The 22,384-nt window shown below is 42.2% G+C and overlaps 1 protein-coding gene across 1 annotated transcript in view; it reads right to left on the bottom strand.

Moving 5' to 3' along the window:
• SUSD1 (sushi domain containing 1) overlaps positions 1-21,802 on the bottom strand; it is a 54,785-nt gene extending 32,983 nt beyond the window's left edge. The window contains exons 1-7 of the mRNA XM_063128462.1: positions 21,655-21,802; positions 15,664-15,795; positions 13,721-13,876; positions 12,256-12,408; positions 9,405-9,584; positions 6,560-6,739; positions 3,787-3,966 (exon numbers count right to left, since the gene is read on the bottom strand). Of these exons, the coding sequence (XP_062984532.1) occupies positions 3,787-3,966; positions 6,560-6,739; positions 9,405-9,584; positions 12,256-12,408; positions 13,721-13,876; positions 15,664-15,795; positions 21,655-21,802 (1,129 nt within the window). The remainder of the gene's footprint in view (positions 1-3,786; positions 3,967-6,559; positions 6,740-9,404; positions 9,585-12,255; positions 12,409-13,720; positions 13,877-15,663; positions 15,796-21,654) is intronic.
• Between the last annotated feature and the right edge of the window lie 582 nt (positions 21,803-22,384).

Genomic DNA, 22,384 nt, shown 5'->3' with positions numbered 1-22,384 from the left:
GGTGACAGGAATGTCCTCTCTCATCCAGGCCATCACTTCTTCTCCCCCCACCCCTCCATCACATCAACAATGTCCTCCCCCACCAAGGCAAGCCAGGTGCAGGGGAAGGTACAGGTGGCAGTCGTGATGGTCACTGCATTCAGTGAGCAGGCTCACTTCAATATGAACATGTTTTAAGAGGATTCGTTTTTGGATGCTGGGGGACCTTGAAAGCTACTTCCAACTGCTTCAAGTTCAAGGGTATTTTACCATGGAAATTCAGTAAAGGTAAATTTCTAATACTAATTTGCAATAATCACATAGCTTTAAAGCACATCCTGCTCTCAAACAAATGCCACCATCCTGGCTGCTATCTTTTCCCCACATTCTCCAATCTCTTCTGGGCCAAAAAGAGGCTCAGGTATATAAGCAGAGCCTTGCCCCACTCTCCATCTTCTAGGGGCTCCTCATTCATGTGAAATCTAGCAGCAGGCATATGATTCGTGGTCCCTCTGTTCACACCACCATGTCTATTTGTCCAACTTGGTTTCAGTCATCATGACTACATTTGCCACATGAGATGCTGTTAATGAAGGAGGCCACTGGATGCCACTGTTGTTCAATAAAGAGCTCAAATCAGTACTGTAAAACATGTCATAAAGACTCGCTTCCTGCCATTCCTGAAAGCCCAATTTGGGGGGGGGGGGAAGGAGGCTGGTTGAGATAAAAGCAAAAACTTGAGATGGTAAAGTGGCATAAACTCAGGCAGCTGGATGAAGAAAGAAGTCTTAGGACAAAGTAGGCAGCAGAACAGGAGGAGAATAGGAAGCAACACAGGGGACTGTACAAGCCAAAGAAAAGTAATAAAGAGTCAGTGTGGTGCAGTGGCTAAAGTGTTGGATTGGGAATCGGGAGATCCAGGTTCTAGTCCCCACTTGGCCATGGAAACCCAGTCACAGACTCTCAGCCCAGCCTACCTCACAGGGTTGTTGTTGTGAAGATAAAATGGAGAGGAGGAAGATTATGTACACTGCCTTGGGTTCCTTGGAGGAAAAAAGGTGGGATACAAATGCAATAATAATAAAATAACTAATGTTGGCCCTCCTCTGTGTGACAACCTTTTAAGTATTTGAAGAGTGCTATCATGTCTCCCCTCAATCTTCTCTTCTCCAGGCTAAACATGCCCAGTTCTTTCAGTCTCTCTTCATAGGGCTTTGTTTCCAGACCCCTGATCATCCTGGTTGCCCTCCTCTGAGCTTGTCTGCATCCTTCTTGAATTTTGGAGCCCAGAACTAGACGCAATACTCTAGATGAAGCCTAACCAGGGCCGAATAGAGAGGAACCAGTACCTCACGCGATTTGGAAGCTATACGTCTATTAATGCAACCCATGAACTGGTCAAATTAATATTTCAAGCTGACTAATTACCAACTACAGTGGCATCACTAGTCTTAATTCTCCAACATTCTAGAAAGCAGCACTGATTGTTCAGATTCTAAAGGTAGTTTAGCAAGTTTCATTTCTCCCCAAAACTTTTCCATTGTGTCTGATTTATTCTTGGTTGAAAGTCTTCCCCTGCTCTGCCTGTTTTACATTGGCCCCGTTCAGAAGACACCTTAAACCATGGTTTTATATCAATAAACTTTATTGCATATTAGCCGCATGGGCCATTCGCAAACAGATGAGACAATAACATACCCGCCGCGAGCTTGCCACTAGCCAGCAAAAGTGCTACAAAAAAAAGTGTTAATAGGATATCAATCATCCAGGTTATAATTACAATGTTAACCAACATATAATATTGAGTTATTAGCGTTTAATCGTTTGAGTCAGTCAATAGCTTCCAGACCTCCATCGCCCCGTGTACAAACTTGGCAGTCCTAAATGATGTATAATAGTCTGTACCAACCAAAAGTGTTTGAACTACACTTTTAGATGACACGTAGTTAAACCTGGGAATTAAAGGCTCAAGGTAATGTTTCCTCAACTCCACATACTTTGGGCACTCAAAGCACTCATATCCTCAGCTTTAAGGCAGCCTGCTGGGCAATCTACATTGACGCTAGGGTGGTTTTTATAGCGCGCCTTCACCTCCATCAGCTGGAGTGAATTTAACCTGCACCGAGTAAATAGCCATCTCAGCTCTTGTGCCATTCCAGAAGTTAAGTATAGGGGAGCCTTTCCCGGAGCAGTAATGATACTTTTATAGAGCCCATTTGAGTGAAACCATGGTTTTAACCACAGTGAATAAGGCTTTTTGCCTTATTCACCATGGTTAAAGCCATGGTTTAAGGTGACTTCTGAACACAGCCCGTCTTTCTAGCTTAACCACCATGGTTAAAGCTGTGGTTTAAGGTGTCTTCTGAATGGGGCTGTGCACTATTTTCAAGCCATGTTGTGTTTGGCAGAGAAAGACAGGGTTAAAAATGTCTAAAAAAATGCCCAGAAAATTAAAAGCTCAGAGCATTACTTTTAAAAATAGTTTCTAAATGTAATCATGTTGGAAGATATACTTTAGTTTGTCTCAGCTATGGCAAATAAGCTATAATGTCAGAAGGAAAAAGGAAAGTATTTTTTAAAATATCTTGTAGAAGTAATCCTTGTTTTTTTAGAAGTTAAATGCACAATTAGATCAATCTTAAAAGCATAACTGCTGAAATAGAAATGGGCATTTTGTGTAATGTTGAAGTCCTCAGTGGCCATTAGTGAGTGTTGCAAAATGTAGTGGTAAATCATTATGTTGAACTCTTATTTTTAACAAATCTCCAATTATGAGAACAGTCTGGAAAGATTGCTGTTTTCACCCTTAAAGCAGCTTTCAACACCGGCCGATTTCCACGATCGACGGCAGTTTTAATAGAATACACACTATAGTATAGCCTCAGTTCATTTCCTTGTATAGAAACATTTTCATTCCATTAAATGTCTGAAGTTCTGAATGTATAAAACCAATTCTTGTCCACTTTCACTGGCTGGCTGTACATTTCAATGCTAAATACAAGATGCTTTTTTTTTAACCTAAAAAGCCTTACACAGCTAAGGATCACACTACCTATTATTATTATTATTATTTATATAGCACCATCAATGTACATGGTGCTGTACAGAGTAATACAGTAAATAGCAAGACCCTGCCGCATAGGCTTACATTCTAATGGAACGCCTTTCCCAATATGAACCTAACCAGGCACTACAATCAACATCTGAAGCCTCCTCTGAGGGAGGCTTGAGGGACAACAAGAAGAGAGAGGGCTTTCTCAGTGGTAGCCCCTTGAGTGTGGAATGATCTCCCCACTGAGGTCCGCCTGGAGCCAACATCTTCTCGGGTACCATCAATAGTCTGAGTATAAAGTAGCTTTCTATGTTCCTAATTGTCCTCTACTACCAGGCATTTGAAGGGGCATTTAAAGTCAGTTGCTTTTATCTGGTCTATGGCCCCTCCCCAGTAAAAGGAATAATACAACAGAGAAAAGAGAGGAAATCCTTCTAGCACCCCTGCAGCACATGCACTGAAAAAAAGTTCCAGCATCTTTCCAACAGCCACTACCAAGACTGCCAGCTGCTCTCAACAGGTGATAACCCAACTTCCAGTTGTCAAATGAGAGCACCCTAATCACTTCTCCTCACGAGGGGCATTCAAAGAAATAGTCTCTTGTGGTATAGGCACCTGTCAAGAGGACACTGCCCTCAATCCATTGCCAGAGTAATAATCCCAGGGCCAGATTGTAAATGCAAAAAAAAAGAGAGAGAAAAAATCATTATAACTCACCCACTATGACTGCGTTGAGGATTTCATTGTGTACTTACTTTCACATCTCAGATCCAAGATTTCCCACGATCCATTTTTAGTACAGAATGAATGGAGTTTCGTGCTTGTAGGGTAGGAATTGTTTTTGCATTTGTATTCCACAACACTGCCCAGATGAGATGTCCCATTCCATTTTATGTCTGAGTGAAGTATTAAAGGAGGCTGGCCACAGCTTATTTCTAAATGAAATAAAAAGCAATTAAAAAAACTTGATCGTTCCAGGGCTTATGGAATGATCTTCCAGGGCTTTTTGAAATGGCACATTTTGAAGGACTGAAACACCTGCTTTGCATGTAGAATGTCCCAGAATTAATGCCCTGCTTTTCCAGGTAGGGCTGGGAAAGACTCCTGTATAAAAACCTATAGAGTTGCTCATAAGTCAGCATAAAGGTTATACTGCAGGCCAGCACTTCCTAATCTGGGGTCTTCCACATGGCACATCTAAAAAATGTATATTTCAGTCAGATGGTATAGCACCACAGGCAAATGGCTCCCATATAACTTGGTGATCATGTAAAGGGGACCCATATCATAGCTGGTAAGTCAAAAGTATCCATCTATTCTCAAGAAATTATTTTAGATGGCTGTCCAGCTGCATCTTGAAGACCTCTAGTGTGGGAGAGCCCACGGCTTCCCTAGGTCATTGGTTCCATTGTCGTACTGTTCTAACAGTCAGGGAGTTGGAAATTCGGGAGCTGGAATCTGGCTTCCTTTAACTTGAGCCCGTTATTCCGTGTCCTGCACTCTGGGAGGATCGAGAAGAGATCCTGTCCCTCCTCTGTGTGACCACCTTTCAAGCATTTGAAGAGTGCTACCATGTCTCCACTCCGTCTTCTCTTCTCCAGGCTAAACATGCCCAGTTCTTTCAGTCTCTCCTCATAGGGCTTTGTTTCCAGACCCTGATCACTCTCGTTGAGTTGTCTTTGAACTCCTTCCAGTTTATCTGCATCCTTCTTGAAGTGTGGTGCCCAGAACCACACGCACTACTCAAGATGAGGCCTAACCAGTGCTGAATAGAGGGGAACCAGTGCCTTGAGTGATTTGGAAGCTATACTTCTATTAATGCAGAGCAAAATAGCATTTGCTTTTTTGCAGTCACATCACATTGTTGGCTCATATTCAGCTTGTGATCTACAACAATTCCAAGATCCTTCTCACTTGTAGTATTGCTGAGCCAAGTATCCCCCAACTTGTAACTGTGCATTTGGTTTCTTTTTCCTAGATGTAGAACTTGGCATTTATCTCTATAAATTTCATTCTGTTGTTTTCAGCCCAGCACTCCAGCCTATCTAGATCATTTTAAAGTTTGTTTCTGTCTTCCAGGGTATTAGCTATCCCACCCAATTTTGTGTCATCTGCAAATTTGATAAGCATTCCCTGAACCTCCTTGTTCAAATCATTAATAAAAATGTTGAAGAGCACTGGGCCCAGGACTGAGCCGCTCATTACTTCCACCCAGTTTGAGAAGGTATTCTTTGATAAGCACTCTTTGAGTCCGATTCTGTAGCCAACTGTGGATTCATCTAATAGTTGTTCTATCTAGCTCACTTTTAGCTAGTTTAATAATCAGAATGTCATAGGGTACTTTGTCAAAAGCTTTGCTGAAGTCAATGTGTATTATGTCCACAGCATTCCCACAGTCCACAAGATAGGATATCAAATCAAAAAATGAGATCAGATTAGCCTGGCAGGATTTGTTCTAGACAAATCCTTGCTGGCTTCTAGTAATCACTACATTGTTTTCAAGGTGCGTACAGATTAATTTACGTATAATCTGCTCCAAATTTTTCCCAGGGACTGCTGTCAGACTAGGTTCCTCCTTTTTGCCCTTTTTGAAGAGGACATTAGCCCTCCTTCAGTCATCAGACACTTCACCCATCTCCTTTATTACTCTAGGATGCAGTTCATCAGGCTTTGGAGATTTGACCTAATTCAAAGAAATTAGGGCCTAATCTACACCTGCAGCCCTTTGGCGAGTGGGGAGGGATAATCATGGAGTTTTCTGCGCCCATGATCATCCCTCACAGACCACACATCCGTGAGTTGTCCCAAGATTAAAGGAGAGCTGTCCCAGGCAAGATTGTTCTTTTACTCCTCCTCCTGGGATAAATGGCAGGTGTAGATTACGCCTAGGAGTCCCTTCACCATTTGTTTATCAATCTCAAGCTACAATTCTTCCCCTTCAGCTTGTACTTGATTTTTGCCAGTGGGGTCATAGACCTGCTTTTGGGAGAAGACTGAGCAAAAGTAGGAATTGAGCACTTCAGCCTTTTCTTTCTCATCTGTTATCAATTTGCCATCCTCATTAAGTAGTTGAACCACTATTTCTTTCATCTGTCTTTTACTATGCATTTACCTGAAGAAAGCTTTAAAGTGCTCTGATGCAGTTGCTGGGAAAACAACTGGGACCTTGCTCTCAAGGATTTTAAAGGAACACCCTGAAATTTATATATATATATATGTGTGACCTTCAAGCCTCCCATATTGTGTACTCTGATTTCCATAATCAAATTCAAAATGTAAACTAAAAATCAGCCATTAGAGTCTATGACATAGGAAACCTCTCCCAGGGATGTACTTTTTTATTTCTTAATCCTTCTGGCCCTGAGAAGGTCATTTTAGTCTTTTTGTAAGTGTTAACAAGAAGTAACAACTTGAGTATTTTCAAAAGAACTATTTTTTTCTTCAGAAAGAGAACATCGTTTACATTATAGTTATGTTCTTTCATAAATAAGGAAAAATTTAATGGAAGGCTACAGAAAATATATTTACCTTTGCATTCAAACTTGATGTTTTCCCATTTCTGAGATGTTGTACATTGCGAAAAATTACGTTCTCCAAAAAACTGAAATCCATCTTTACATTTGTAGTATATTATGCTCCCTAAAGTTGTGGTATTATCCCAAATAACGTCTGTGTTTGGAAACCACAGTGGTTTTCCACAGTCTATTTCTAAAAGCAAAGAGAAAGAAAAATGAGTGTTAACAAGTAAAACACACATCCTCCAGTTTGATAAGAAGCTGCATGTTATATTGGGATATATCCAACAACAAAAACAGACTTCCACTTGCGCAATGGGAATTTCCCATTTCTCTCTTCCCCACTGCATCTCAATGCCTCCTCAAATCTGCTTTGGAGGACCTCCCAAGGGGGGGGGAGGCATGCAAGAGGACGCTGGGGAGAGGGACAACCTGTTCCACTAGCAATGTCTGTTTGGCTGGCAGATACAAACCACTGGATTTGGTCACTTGTTCAATTCCTACTTTTGAAGGCAACGGCTGCTTTCCAACTGATGAGGGTAAAGTTTGTTCAGAACCCCCGACTGGGACTTTTGGTCATTACCACAATTATTATTATTATTATTTATTTATATAGCACCATCAATGTACATGGTGCTGTACAGAGTAAAACAGTAAATAGCAAGACTCTGCCGTATGAAAGGCTTCACATTGGATGACAATGACCTGGTTCAGACAACACACTAAACCATGCTGCTTAACCACAAAATGGTTAAGGGAATTCCCTTAACCATTTTGTGGTTAAGCAGCATGGTTTAGTGTGTTGTCTGAACCAGGCCAGAGAAAGCAGCATGGGGTACTCTTGAGACTCTGGAAGCCCTTAAACACTGACTGCATTCAGGTTCTCAGAGGTGTGTCTCAGTGCTTGGGCAGGTTCATATAGGAGGCAGGGTTGCCACTTAAGGCTTTAAAAGTCAAGACTACTATCCTGAATTGAGCCCAGAAACAAGTTGGTAACCAATGTTGACCATTTAGATTTGAAGTGATGTAATCCTATCCACCAAATCTGCTGGCACTTGCATATTTACATGGAGTTGTCTTTGGAAACACATCCGAGAATGCATTACAATACTGAAGTCACAAGGGCATACATGTCTGAGACCAGGTCTGGCTTCGGAAAGAGCACAACTGGCAGACATGGTAAAAGGTAGTCTTGGAGACTATTGCTACCTTTTATCAAAAAGTATTGGGGAAAGGGAACAACCCATCCTAAACAGATTGTAGTCCTAGATCAAAACCGCTGACCAACAGTATAAAAAAGGATTTTTAAAAAACATTTCCTGGTTTTGCATGATGGGAGTTCAAAGGATATTTGAATTACAGGCTTGTTGTTGTTGTAAAAAGAGTTGAAGATAGTCTGAGGGTGACATCGCTTTACATGGTGTACATACACATTGCCTCTGGTCAACAAACTGCTTCTTTAAAAAAATAAATGAATGCAAAACTTCTATAATGGACATGAAAGTGGGATAAGTGTATACACATCACAAGTAGAAATCAGTTTTTCAAACACTTTCATCTCTATGAAAAAGTTGATAGTCTCTCTCCAGATGACCAAAAAAATGAATCAATATTGAGCCAGGTAGAATGAAGCTGTGGTTCAGCAGTTTCGTGTGCATATGGAAACAAAAAGAACAATTGTCCTCTTTGAAATATGAAATAGCATTTCTGTTATGAATTGGCTTGCCCCTTTTTGCCAGTTTTGAGACTAGCTAGTTCAGCCTTTCGCAACCTGGTGTCCTCCAGATGTTTTGGACTTCAACACCTATCAGTATCAGTCCAAAGGTCAAGAATGCTGGAAGTTGTAATCCAAAACATCTGAAGAACATCCAGGTTGGGGAAAAGGCTGAGCTAGTTAATTAGTAGAATTAAAGTCATGAAACACAACAAAGATCCTTCAAGTAATCCACTGGTTAACAGATATTATTATAATTATTATTATTATTCAGACACATACTCTATGGTTTTGTATGCTGGGTGTGATATGTGGATGTATATACCTTTAAGAGGCCTGTAGCTGCTAGTCTCCAGGTCCTCATCGAAGGCCTGGGCGGGGCCTCGGTTTCAGCCACTTGGTGGTGTGGGCCTTGCTACAGGGTTTTGGAGTGTGACTGTTCTAGGAGGTTTTAGTAATAAAGGAATCCAGCAAGGAAAAGACTCTGAAGTTATTGCCTGGTAGTCTAGGGGCAAGTGGCAGGCTGAGCAGGTAAGCTCACCCATATGGTCCCTATGCCTGAGGGATACACTGGGGTTTTTTCCCCTTTAAATACAAACAACTTCTCAGGCACAGTAAATCCTCAACCACACAGCAAATCCTCACTCACGTATCACCTGACTCAAATATCAGAGTTGGTTATGTGTTTGCCACATACTCATTCAGAATTAAACCATGTGGGCCTGCACTAGGGGTGTTGAATCTCTTAACAGTCTGAGGGCCAAATTCCATCTGAGAAAAATTCGGGAGGGGGGACACATTCCAATGGGGGACAGGGCTAAAGGCAGAAGTGGTGGACCAAGAATGCCAGCCTATTGTTGCTTCAAGCTCTTACTGCCAGTAATGAAGTCTTAGGAGAGGGTATTTCAACCTTTTAGAATGGGGGACGGGACGCATACAATCTGGGAAACTTCCAAATGGTTGTGATGGGGGAAAGGAGGAGGGACCGGAGGAAGGGGACACAGCTGTTTGGGGAGCCCCAAAGGGCCAAATTGGAGTAATTCTCTACCACATATGCTCATAATTAACGTAACACCTACAAGTCATCATTGTCACTGAAATAAATGCTTTAACCAATACATCTTTTAAAGACATGTTTTATTACCTTTGCATACCACATCAGCTCCTTCCCATTGTCCCCTGGAATTACAAGCTGCAGTCCAGTTTCCACTTTCAATGACATAATTAGGCTGACAAGTATAAACAACTTTGGTTCCATAGGTTGTTTTGCTGCCAAGAACTAAATATGCATTTGGAAGAGAAGGTGGAGGCCCACAATCCACAACTGAAACAAAGTGGAAAGGAAGAGGGAGTCAGGGGAAAGTAAAGCCAAAGCCCTTCAAAATCTGGGACTATAATGAAACAGAAACATTCCTAGAGAACCTAAGGCCCAGTTTCTCATGCTACATTGAAACAAACCCCAGGTTTCCTACAAGTACTCAAGAGGGAGCTACGCCAATCCTAGATGCTTGATGAGCATAGCTGTACGATTCATGTGTTTGCAAACAAATATTTGTTAGAGCAATAACTCAAGGTTATTCGTTACTAGCGCTAACAAATTATGTTGTGCTATCATAACCAACCACTAGCGCAACACCAATTGTATTTACTGGGTTGATGGATTTCCATCACACCAGCAAAGAAATTTAATGACCTGGTCAAAACTGATAGAAGCATGTAATCAGATTTTACCATCAGCTTAGTTCCATCCCAAGACAACACACTAATCATGTAAGTTGCAATCTTATTCATGCCGACCTAAGAGTAAGCCATACTGAACACAGTGGGATTTACTTCTGAATAAACATGTGTAGGTTTGTGCTCGCAGTCTCTTGGATTTTCCAAGGAGACTAAAAGCAGCATATTCCAACATAACTATCCTTTACAAATAAAAATAGATTTCAAATGTATATCTTTAAAAATGCCTCCATTTTTGAACACCCTTTAAACCAACATGGGTAACATTCTGAACACAAAAAATGTTGTTGTTGTTGTTATTTTGTCTAAGAATTCCTATTGCACTTTTCAGTTTAAAGTGTTTAGTGTTATGAGGAAACTAGTACTGGAGGCTTACATTACAGTAATATTCTAAGGATCATCAACATAAAAGTATATGAATACATTCCAAGTGTTTGAACTGCACTATCTATAGTGTCACATATTATTCTGTGTAGTGTAGTGGCTAGAGTGTCGGACTGGGAGTCGGGAGATCCAGGTTCTAGTCCCCACTCGGCCATGGAAATCCACTGGGTGACTTTGGGCTAGTCACAGACTCTCAGCACAACCCACCTCACAGGGTTGTTGTTATGAGGATAAAGTGGAGAGGAGGATTATGTACGCCGCCTTGGGTTCCTTGCAGGAAAAAAGGCGGGATATAAATGCAATAATAAATAAAATAAAATATTCTTAAGCATTTATTTCCTGTTACATAGCCTGCAGGTGCATGAAAAAAAGATCTGGTGCATGAAAAAAAGCAAGTCTGGTTTTGTAAGATGGACAGAAACTACCTGGGGACCATATGTAAGCCACTTTGGGCTCCTTGGAAAAAGAATGGGATATAATAATAAGAAACAATAAAATTATCTGAAACAGCCCTGTGAGAAGTCTCATTTCTGATTAGAGATTTGAACCGCCGCTGCTTTCAAAGCCATGGTAGAGAATTATACTACACTTAAGCTGTAGTTGCCCCCAATCTCATTTTGTTTTGGTTTTTATTTTTCCCTCGTATGTCTTGCTGTAGCTTGATGGTGCTGTTTCCATGTTTACCCTATGCATGCACAAATATCAGTACAGAAATAAAATGACAAAAGGCACAGCAAGTAACAACGGGCAGCATAACAATCTCCTTCAGCATCTGCTTGTGAACGTCTCCAGCCTACTGCTTTAACTGGCAGGATGGGCTACTTACAAGCGGATCTGCTTGCAAATGTGTGTAATTGTAACTACTTGGCATCTCAAGTGGCAACATTCCAAGGACAAAGACACCAATGTTCCTGCCAACACATCACGAAGAGAAAAGACACTGATTTTCCTCAGAACAGAACAGATTTTCTCAGAACTTCAAATTTTCTCAGCTTCAAATCAGAAACATCACTGGAGGGCCAGGTATGAATTCCTGATATATGAAGTCAGTTGTATTGCATGCAAATCACATGTGTTCTGTCACGAACCTTTGGTGGCCCCTCTCCAAGCATAGTACCCTCCCACAACAAACTTGTCCATCTCCTGCTCCACATGAAATTATGCTACCACCATTACATAACCCATCTACTTTCACTGGTAGCTGCTCTTCAGGGTCTCATGCCCAAGACTTGCTACCTGATATCCCTTTAAGTGGAGACATCAGGGATTCAACCTTGGAATAAAAAAATTAAAATAAGTCCCACATACCCATATGCTTGTCAATTATCCCAGTGCTTGTCTAAAACAATGGAACCTGGGTTTCCTTACACATTAAGGGGTTAGAGACTTAGGGCTCAATCCTATCCGGATGTCCATCAATCTCCAAAAGTAGAGGCTGATGAGCATCCTATGCAGGGTGGAAGGGGTGCAGAGATCATTGTCACACATACACACTCCTTTCGCCTTACTAGATGGGCAATTTTGCCCATTTAGCTGGGGCTCTGCGGAGTGGAAAGGAAGAAGACTGGGGTAGTTGGAGAATTCTTCATAAGCCAGCTGACGCAGTCTCTTCCCCTCCCCACCTACAGAACTGTCCCCTTCCCTCCTTTCCTAGTTCACATTTGTGAGCTCATAGAGGCAGCCGACACGGTTTTCTCTGCACCTGATGCAAGGTGTGGGGGAGCACAAACTTCTGGGTTCAAGATCAGAGCACTGTCTCTGGCCTTGGATCCAGGAATCCATAAAATCCGATGTCCACCACACAGATACTGCCTAGAGACTGTAGGATTGCTCTCTTAATCCTTCTTTTCCCCTCTTAACCGACAAGCTCTCACCTTTGCATGAAATCTTCTCTGTAACTGAATGAAATGGCTCAGTTCCATTTTCTAGTTGGTATCCTTCGACACAATAGCATTCATAGCTTCCAGCAGTATTTACACATCGTCCTCCAAGGCCACAGATGTCTGAGACTTCACACTCATCAATATCTGGAATGCACAATACATTTGTGAAATCTTTTTAGTAGGACTCATAGAAACATTATGAAGATGATGGTGGGCAAGAGCAAGCATGCAACAGTAGCTGTTATTATTTCTGGTAACTTACATAGTGCTATCCAGGGTGCATAAAAATAGTTTTTTTAAAAAAAACACCAAAACAATTTTGTAAATTTAAAATTGGATTTTGTTCACTTAATTTTTTTAAACATAAATATAAAATTTCTCTCTCAGTTAAAAAATAAGTTAAAATTAAATCAATTAAATCACAACCTAAATATGCTAAATCTACACTTACAGTTTTATAAAAATGGGCATTCATTTCAAGTTTTCATCTCATTACACATCAACTCTTTGTTTTTGAAACACGACCTTTCAGTGCAAAAATAACTAAAGCAAGGTCAGTCCTCTCCAGATACAGCTGCAGTTGGCATACCAGCCTAAGCTGGTAAAATGCACTCCTGGACACTACAGCCACCTGGCTTCCCCAGTTTGTTCAGATAGAACCTTGCAGCACCATACAAGCTAATGGTCATGGAGTGACACCCCACAAGCTAACAGCCATGGGGTGGAATAGAAGTCCCCCAGCACCACCTTCTGAGACTGCTCCTCCAGAAAGGACCGAAACCATTTAAAGCTGTGCTTCCCAAGCCCAATCCAGAAGGATACTATGCTCGATGGTATCGAAAGCTGCTGAGAGACCCAAAATAACCAACAGGGTTGCGCTCCCCACATCCATTCCCCGACATGTCATCAACCAGGGCGACCAAAGCTGTTTTCATCCCATAACCAGGCCTGAAACCTGATTGGAATGGATCTAGGTAATCAGTTTTATACAAAACAGTATATCCACATCCTCAGGTTGCAAAAGCTGAAAAGTATCCATAAAATGACTAGATGGTGCACTATTCCATATCAGAATCTTTCAAAACAAAGGCATCCAAGTCAGCACAAATCTGAGAGATTTTATCTGCATAGTATTCGGCAAATTGTTTACAGCAGGACTTTCAGGGTTTGAATTGTTGTTTTCCAAAGCCTACACAAAAGAGGCCTTTAAACACATGAAAGAGCTCCAATGGATGACACTGAGCAGATGCAACAGTGGCACAGAAGTAGGATTTATTCACTACCATCACTGCCACAGAATAAGATCACAAATGGATTCTTACTTCTGTTCAATCATATTCAATCTGAGCCATTTGTGCTGTAATTGTCAACAAATCCTTTCATCGCCCTTAGCTCCTTGGAATATCAAGGAACTGACATGGTTCTATGACTAACGCCTTATACCTGCTGTACTTACCTCTACAATTTGTGCCATCATTGGGAATAAATATTTTGTTTTTACTGGAAGCCTGAAAGCCTTCAAAACAAATGCAATAAAAGCTTCCATATGTATTATGGCATGAAGTATGGTCTCCACAAATTTTGCTTGTCCCAAACTGGCATTCGTCTTTGTCTAACAATATATTTAAAACATGAAAAACGTTAAACAATCAAACAAAACTCACTAAAACGTATCAATATTATTCTGCATGAATATTATTTTCTACCATTTTTAAAAAAATGTTAAAGGAAGGTTTAAATTTCCAGAAACTATTGTTTTGAACTCTGTAGTAATTGCCAATGACCTGGTTCACACATCATGCTGCCAAAGCATGGGTTAAGTATCCCATATTTTCAGCCATGCGCAGAGTGCACAAGCCATTTCCAGTTTGCAGAAACAACCCATGAATGCTCACAAATTCCAAATGTGCCCACTGACCTAAAAAGGTTAGAGACCTCTGGAACTAACCTATTTCTCAAGGTTGCTATAATGATACAGTGGGGAAAGGATACTATATACATCTGCCATGAGTTCCTAAAATGAAGAATGCCTTAAAACTGTAATAAATCATGTTTTAAAACATCATTTGGATAATTCATTGATTTCACAGAGAATTCTTAGGGCCCCTGTCTGTGACGATGAGACCACCTAGTGTATCAGGACTGTGGAGAAAGCTTTTCCACATCACAATATCCACCCTATCGTACTATAAAGTCCTTTTTAATAGACCTATGCCTGACTGTCACTTTACGACTAGAGCGTTGAGTCTTAGGGTTATGGGCCAAATATAGCTCATCTGGGTCCAAATCCTGCTATCTGGTTTTCACCAGATGGCCCCACCCTCTTCCCCTGGCCTCAGCCCTTTTCCCACATCCACCAATTGTTTAGTGGCTTCCCAGCTTTTGCACAGCTTTTTCTCCATTCTGAAATGTTGAAATGCCTCTTCTGAGACTTAGTTACTGGCGCTAAGAGCTTTAACCTAAAACACACTGGAATTTTTGACTCCACCCTCTTTTTGCCTGTCGTCCCACCCACCACTGGAAAGCAGCCCTCAAGAGCATCTCCAAAATTGAATTTGACCCTTAAAGCAGAGGTTCAACATTTCTGCTTTATGAGAAATAAATCCTTGCAGACAGGATATTAGCACTACAAGGAAAAGGTAATGTACTTTGTAAGCTAGGACTTATTATTCTGCAGTTTGTTCAACAAAGTCATGGTTGATTTATAGCCTAATAATAATAATTATCATTATTATTTATTTCTTACCCGCCTCTACATTCTGATTGAGGCGGGGACCAACAGTAAATATAAAATACATAAAACTGAATTAAAACATAATATACATTGTTAAAACATCCTAAAATCATTTTAAAAACAGCCTAGGAGCAGACCAGAAGAAAATGGTTCACTCTCAGGTCTTCCTGAAGCCTTTATCCCAGAAATCAGTTGGCACAGCCAATTGGCTCTCAGGGTGGGGCCTGGATTATGGTCCAATCAACCAGCTCCCTCCCTCCAAGCAATGGGCGCTGAGAGAACCCCCTAGTACAGCCTTCCTCAACCTGGGGCGCTCCAGATGTGTTGGACTGCATCTCCCAGAATGCCCCAGCCAGCAGGTTGAGGAAGGCTGCCCTAGTAAGCAAAGACTCAGGCTAACGTTTGAAACATGCCTGAGCAGTTCTTCATAAACAACGGCATCCCTGGTGATGAGGATGAGCACCCAAATCTGTGGCTCATTCCTGTTTTATTTTACTTATGGTTAAGAAAACTGGAGACATGTCATCTGGATCGCCAGGCCTATATGTTATTACAATAAATGACTAATAACATTTGGGGCGGAGACTACATGTTACAGTGTTATTCAAAGGATACTGTTGTCAACTTACCAAAAATCACATACTGGGTAATAAATGTTCACTTACCTTGACAGAAAGTCCTCCCATTACCCACAAATCCGTAGTTACAGATACAGATGTCTTTGCCATCTTGTTTCTGGCAAGTGGCATTAGCATGGCATGAGGCGCACACATCAGAAAGTAAATTGCTTGTGGCATCTATAAAAAATAAAGTACTATAATTTAGGGCTGCAATGTGCTGGACAGCTAGCATTCTGGATGTTTTCACTCTCCCAGTGAATCACACTCAAGAGTGTCCATGCAATGTCTCAAGGTTGGTTGCAGGACGCACTACACACAATAGTCCTACTCAGGTATCCCGTTTCTGGGTGTACTAAACATGTGAGGTGGAACATACTAGCCCCTTCCCACTCTGTCACCCTCTACACATGGAGGGTGACTTCTACACATGGAGAAATCTACACATGGAGCTTCCCATATCTAGTGGAGGTCCTCCACATGATTTGGAACCCTGCTTTTCCAGGGATCGGGGAGACTCTCCCCTTCAGAAGTTCACCCTGCACATACACAGGGTGATGGACAGGGGGTGGATTAGCATGCTCCGCCTTCTCAGACATTTAATATATCCAGAAAAAGGGCGTCTGAATAGAACTATTGTGAGTTCTGAATACAGAGAGCTTAGGACCAAGGCAGATTTAATGACGCAAGCATTCTCTCAACCCCAACCCTAATTGATACACCTAGATGGGGCCGTTTTCTCAATGTGCTTGGAAAAGGAGACAAACAATGGCAATAGAAATTTCCTCAGTAAGCCAGAAATAGACAGGGAGGCCTGAACAATAGCATTGGTGGCCAGCCTGCCTGTGGCAATGTCAATGAGTGCTTGAGATATATCTGTACAGGAGCAGGAGGTCCCGAAGTCTGGTTATTACACTCAGTCCTACACTCCTACCCTTCTGGCACTCCAGATGAGTAAGCCAGAGACAAAAGCACTCAATTTAGGCATATGAATTACTCTGTTAATCATCAGAACCCTTTGGTGCTAGTGGGAGTTTTCTGCCCAGTGAAACAGCAGCTTCAGAGGAGCAGTTTTCCTCAGAGCCACAGCAGGGGAGCAAAGGATTAAAGACCCCATCCTTGCCATCTGCTATTCTGATAATTATCTCCCCCACATGGCTATTTGTCTTTTAAAAAGAATCATTCATCCAGTTTGGCCCTGACAATGACATAAGTGACAATAGTTAAGACTGTCTTGGCACAAACCTGTAAAAACCCTCCTGAAGCAAATGGTATCTGTGCAAGAACAGCACTAGTCCCACTCGTTTCTACAAGCCTTGCTGAGAAGAAACCCTGAAACAGGATCTGCCCCAAGTTTGCAAAACAGGTTGTAAGAGCTGGCTCTTTTTATCTCTAAGGATGCAATCCTAATCATGTTTAACTGAAAATAAATAAATCCTACAACCTGCTAGGAGCTGTAGGACTTTTTTCTGTCTAACCATGCACAGGATTGTGCCCTGCATCTATTCTGTTTACCAGAGGTTTTCAGAATCACAATATAAAATGAGATATAATTTTCTACATCAGATTATTAAAGTAATCTATCGGTTCCTCCCATTTTTACCACAACCCAGTTTTTCTCACAGAAAAGCAAGCGTCATCTCCTTTTTAAACTGTTCTCATGTTTTAAGCTTTTAGAGGATTCTTTTTTATTCTTATTGCTGCACTGGTTTGTTTGTATTTTGTAATTTGCTTGGAGTATAGGATTTCGATAGAACAATTACTAATATGTTGAATAAATAATAATAAAAATAATAATAAACTATATATTATAATTGCCAGTTTCCAGTATATTATCCCACTATCCCAACGTTGTACTCTAACATGACCTGAGCAGCACAACCTTGCAGAGTTACACAACTTAGGGTGCAATCCTATGTTGCGTATTGAGGGGGGGGTTCCTGACTCTCCTTTCCAGGGAGGGGGGCTCCAAACAATCCTATGGCAACTCAGTCATAGGATTGTTCTTTTATTTATCTATTTATTTATTATTAAACATTGATATATCACTTTATTTGCTAAAAAGCCATCAATATGGTATCCAACGATTTAAAGGAATAAAACCTTCACGCAATAAAAAAAAACCATTAAAAATACTAAAATGTTAAAATAACTACATAATTTAAAAGCTAAATTGAAAAGAGGATTATTTATTTGTTATTAACATATATGAAATGTACTCAGCATGCAATAAATACCTACTGAAATGCACAACTATAGTAGGCTGAAGTAATGTGTAATGTAGTGGCTAGAGTGTCAACTAGAACTGGGAAAACCCAGGTTCAAATTGCCACCCAACAATGAAGTTCACTGGGTGAACTTGGGTCAGTCACTATCTCTCAGCCTAACCAATCTCATGGGAATAAAATAGAGTAGGGAGAGAACCACATATGCTGCCTTCAGCAACATGGAATGGTTATAAATGTAATAAATAAATAGTTGAACAACGGATCCCAAAAGTGGGAACTGGCCTCCCAAGGGAAATGTGGGTAGTTCTCAGGAACTCAGTAGTGCCACCTTCTATTCCCAAGGGCCCTGAGCCTTAAACAGGCAGAAATTCAAAAGGTGCAACTTCCCTCACATTTCTATGCCAGGAAAGCTTTCAACAACCGCATTTCCACTTGTTACAAAGCTGTTAAATGGTGCAAGACCTCTTGCGAGTTATCTTAAGAAGTGCCAACCCTACAAGAACAGCATAAAGAATGAGCATTGCTAAATACTGAACAAGGTTCACAAGAGTTCGATGGGATTAGTATCAAATAGGAGTAAGGCATGCTTGGCTTAAGAACAGCGCTTCAGTACTTTAAGGAGTGTCAAAACCGGCCTACCAATACATACTGAAATCAATCAAGTTTCCTGTCAGCGTCATGTGCCCATCGGAAGATTCCTCCAAGGAGGAAGAGTTTGAGCCCTCAATGGAGGTATGAGGCTCAGGCCCTGTGCCTTGTCAGGGACATGGGTGCTAAGCAAAGCCTGCTGAGGGCCCAAGCCCCTCGGGAAGAGGGCAAGTCTGCCTCAGAGGAGGAGACTGAGTGCGCCCCAAAGCCCCAGAGGAGACAGGACAAAAGTTCCAGGCTGCAGCAGCACAGGCCTATCAGGAGAAAAGGGGATCCTCATGAGGAGGACTCTCTGCAATCCACATGAACAACTACAGCTGGGACTTGGGTGAGGCTCTGTCAGCTCCAGGATAAAAAGCCCAGTAGAAGATGCTGGAAACAATGTCTATGTTTGATTCTAGTGGCAGCCTGTAGACCTAGCTCTGTAACGTGACCTTAGCCTGGATCTATACTGCCTGGCTTGCTATTATTATTATTATTTTTATTTATTTATTTATTTATTTATTTATTTATTTATTTATATAGCACCATCAATGTACATGGTGCTGTACAGAGTAAAACAGTAAATAGCAAGGCCCTGCCGCATAGGCTTACAATCTAATAAATCATAGTAAAACAATAAGGAGGGGAAGAGAATGCCAACAGGCACAGGGTAGGATAAAACTAACAGTATAAAGTCCGCACAACATCAAGTTTTACTGGATCGGATTTGGACTGTGGCTCTGTTTGCCCCTCTAATGTAGCTTCAGCTACTGATTTGCCAGCCTGAGCACTGAGGGAAACAGGATAGTGAGGGAGATGGGAAGACAGCAGAGGGTGTGAAATATATGAGCAAGGAATGCCTAAGTGAGAGATGGATCCCAGGATAATTACTGAGAATGTCTGTAGAATGGCAATGAGAAATACACTATAAATGCTGATTCTAACTAGAGATCATACTACGTTTATACAAATCTATGGTGTGACCACACTTAGAATACTATGTGCAGTTCTAATCACCACACCTAAAAAAGGATGTAGAGCTGGAAATTGTGCTGAAAAGGGCAACAAAAATGATCAAGGGGCTGGAGCATCTCCCCTATGAGGGAAGGTTACAACAGCTGAGATTATTTAGCTTGGTAAAAAGGAGGGTAAGGGGAGACATGATAGAGGTGTACAAAATTATGCGTGGTGTGTAGAGTGTGGATAGGGAAACATATTTCTCACTCTCCCACAATACTAGAACCGAGGGTCATCCCATGAAGCTGATTGGTGGGGGATTCTGGACAAATAAAAGGAAGTACTACTCCACACAGTGCATAGTTCAACTATGGAATTCACTGCCCCAAGAGGTAGTGATGGCCACCAATCCAGATGGCTTTAAAAGGGGGTTGGATAAATTCCTGGAGGAGAAGGCTATCAATGGCTACTAGTCCTGATAGCTATATGCTACCTCCATTATCAGAGGCAGTGAGCCTATATACTTCAGTTATTGGGGAACATGGGTGGGAGGGTGCTGTTTCACCTGTGTCTTGCTTATGGGTTGGCCACTGTGTGAACAGAGTGCTGGAATAGATGGACCTTTGAAGCTCCATCACACCTGTGATTTAGTGCACTCTCACCATGCCTGGTGCGATTTGCAGCATGGTACTCACATAATGCCATGCCTGTCCTGCTGATTCCCCACCCCTTCCCCAGCCTTTTCTGTCTTTTCCTAGAGCACCTAAAGTCTGGATTATTTTCCCTAAGTGTGTTTTCCTTTGTTGGGGGCATGTGCTGTGACCAGAGCCTTGCTATTGGCTTGAATGGATTGCATCAGGTCCTGGCAGGGAAAAACGATCTCTCCCAGCAGCCAGCTCCAAGCCTCAATATAAAACCCAAACCTTGAATCCCAGGCTCGAAAGCATTTTTAAAAAACCGTACAACACCGAAATGTCTGCAGAGACAGGATTGTTCTCCCTCAATGCCCCCAAAGAGCCTGACTAAAGGGTAATCCCATTTTTGCAGGGCAGAAAGGCACTCTGGTTGAAGTACTCATTTGACAGGACCTGTCTTGTTAAATGGAGGGAAGGAGCAACCAATGAACTGGAGGGAGAAAGAGCAGAGTGGAAGAGCAAACAAGCTGAAAGAGCATAGGAGGCTAAAAAATGCAGAGATAAAGCAAGGGGGAAATTACGTGTGATAGAGCCCTTAGTCTCATCCAGTATAGCTCTTCTTATAGTCTTAGATTCAAAGGTCTAGAAAGCCCCTAATGAAAATGGGAGGGGCCAGAAAAATGTGTTTGATGGGGATTTTTTTCCCCAAGTCTTCCCAAAAAAATCCTGGAGGGGAAGGGAGAATGCATTTACTATTTTCCAAAAAATGTTTTTTCCCACAAGACCTTCACAAGTCTAATTCTAACCCACATTAACAATTTTCAGTGTAGATTGACAATTATTTTGGATAAATTCATAAGAATTATGTGATTGTGCATAAGAATGTGGTGGTGGTGTGTATAGTGTGTTAGGCTAGGAGTGGGGAGACCCAGGTTCAAACCACTCAGCCAAGAAATTCCCTGGTAGTCCTTGGAAAACACGCACACACAGAAACCCACCTCACAGGCTTGTGGTGAGGATAAATGAACTGGAGGCCCAATGTATACCTCCCTGGGCCCCTTGGAGGAAGGGAAGGATAAAAATGCAATCAGTAAAGAATAAATAATGGAGACTAGACTCTTCAAGAGACAGCAAGCTATTATTGTCGTTGTTAATAATGATAATTGGCTATACCTGCACCTTTCAACAGTTTTTAATTAATGTTTATGTGTAATGTTGGGTTCCTCCACCCCCCACCCATCCCTGAACATAAACTTGCTTGAAAGCCAGTACAGACAATGCACTAATAAATTAATAAGCTAGAAACAAGTTGGTTATCCTGGGACGAAACAGGGGCTCGTTTTTAAGGTCCTGGGGCTCTACTCAGTGTTGAAATTGTACCCCGCCTAGAAAAGCTTCCCTTCCTATACCTGGGGTTACTTGGACCGGGGATGCACATGCATTTTCCGCACACGGCCAGAGATACTTTCTCTTATTGTAATTCACCTGCCCAAGGCTAACCTCCGCCAAGGAACGCCGTTTCCAGAGGGGAGCCGTGTGTCGAATTAAGCCCTACCCCGCGGGCGGCCTCCCTTGAGGGCGGTACTTACCCGGCTCCTTCTCTTGCTCCGAAGAAGAGCGGGAGAATAAAACCAGGGCCAGGAAAAACAGCAGAGGTGGAGGGAATGGCGAAGGAGGCCGTCGGCGGTGTGGCTGCCGCGCGGGACTCGGCGCCTCTCCGGTGCCCCCCGGGCTCATGATGCGGCCTCCTGCTGCGCCTCTTCCCGCCTTTGCAATCCTGAGCCCAGGAAGGTCTGGGTTTACTTAGACTCGCTCTCTACGCCCCCAAGTGGAGTTGCACGGTTCCTGCCTGAGGGGCCGCCATTCCCGCTATCCGGGCAGCGGGGCGATTTGCCTCGGCCTCGCCGTCCTCCTTTCGCCTTCTAAGCTGTTCTCCCGGGCTTCTTTTCCCGCCTCGAGGGGGTCGTCCCGGCGGGCACCCCTCAAAGCGGTCACCAGTGCTTAACATACAACGTGGCTTAATGACATGCTCTACATTCCGTCGTTGCACAGACGAGAAAGGGTGCTTGCATCAAGGGCACCGCTTCTCTCGTTTGGCCCCCGTTACACCTCACTGGTGGCACTTTTTGCCTCAGGATGTCTCGTTGGCCTTGGATTAACGTGCGCTGACTTCTGAAACTGAGGGCATGGGCATAACTCCCCGCAGCCGCCTGGGTTACTCATACTTATAAGTAAAGACAACAAAATCACTTGTTGCACTTGAAAGATTTAACAAATCTAGGGTGACCATATGAAAAGGAGGACAGGGCTCCTGTATCT

The sequence above is a fragment of the Elgaria multicarinata genome, chromosome 6 (genome assembly GCF_023053635.1).
Source record: "Elgaria multicarinata webbii isolate HBS135686 ecotype San Diego chromosome 6, rElgMul1.1.pri, whole genome shotgun sequence".
In the NCBI taxonomy this organism is placed as follows: Eukaryota; Metazoa; Chordata; class Lepidosauria; order Squamata; family Anguidae; genus Elgaria; species Elgaria multicarinata.
Note: the sequence above shows the minus strand (reverse complement) of the source record. Positions and strands in the feature narration are given on the sequence as shown.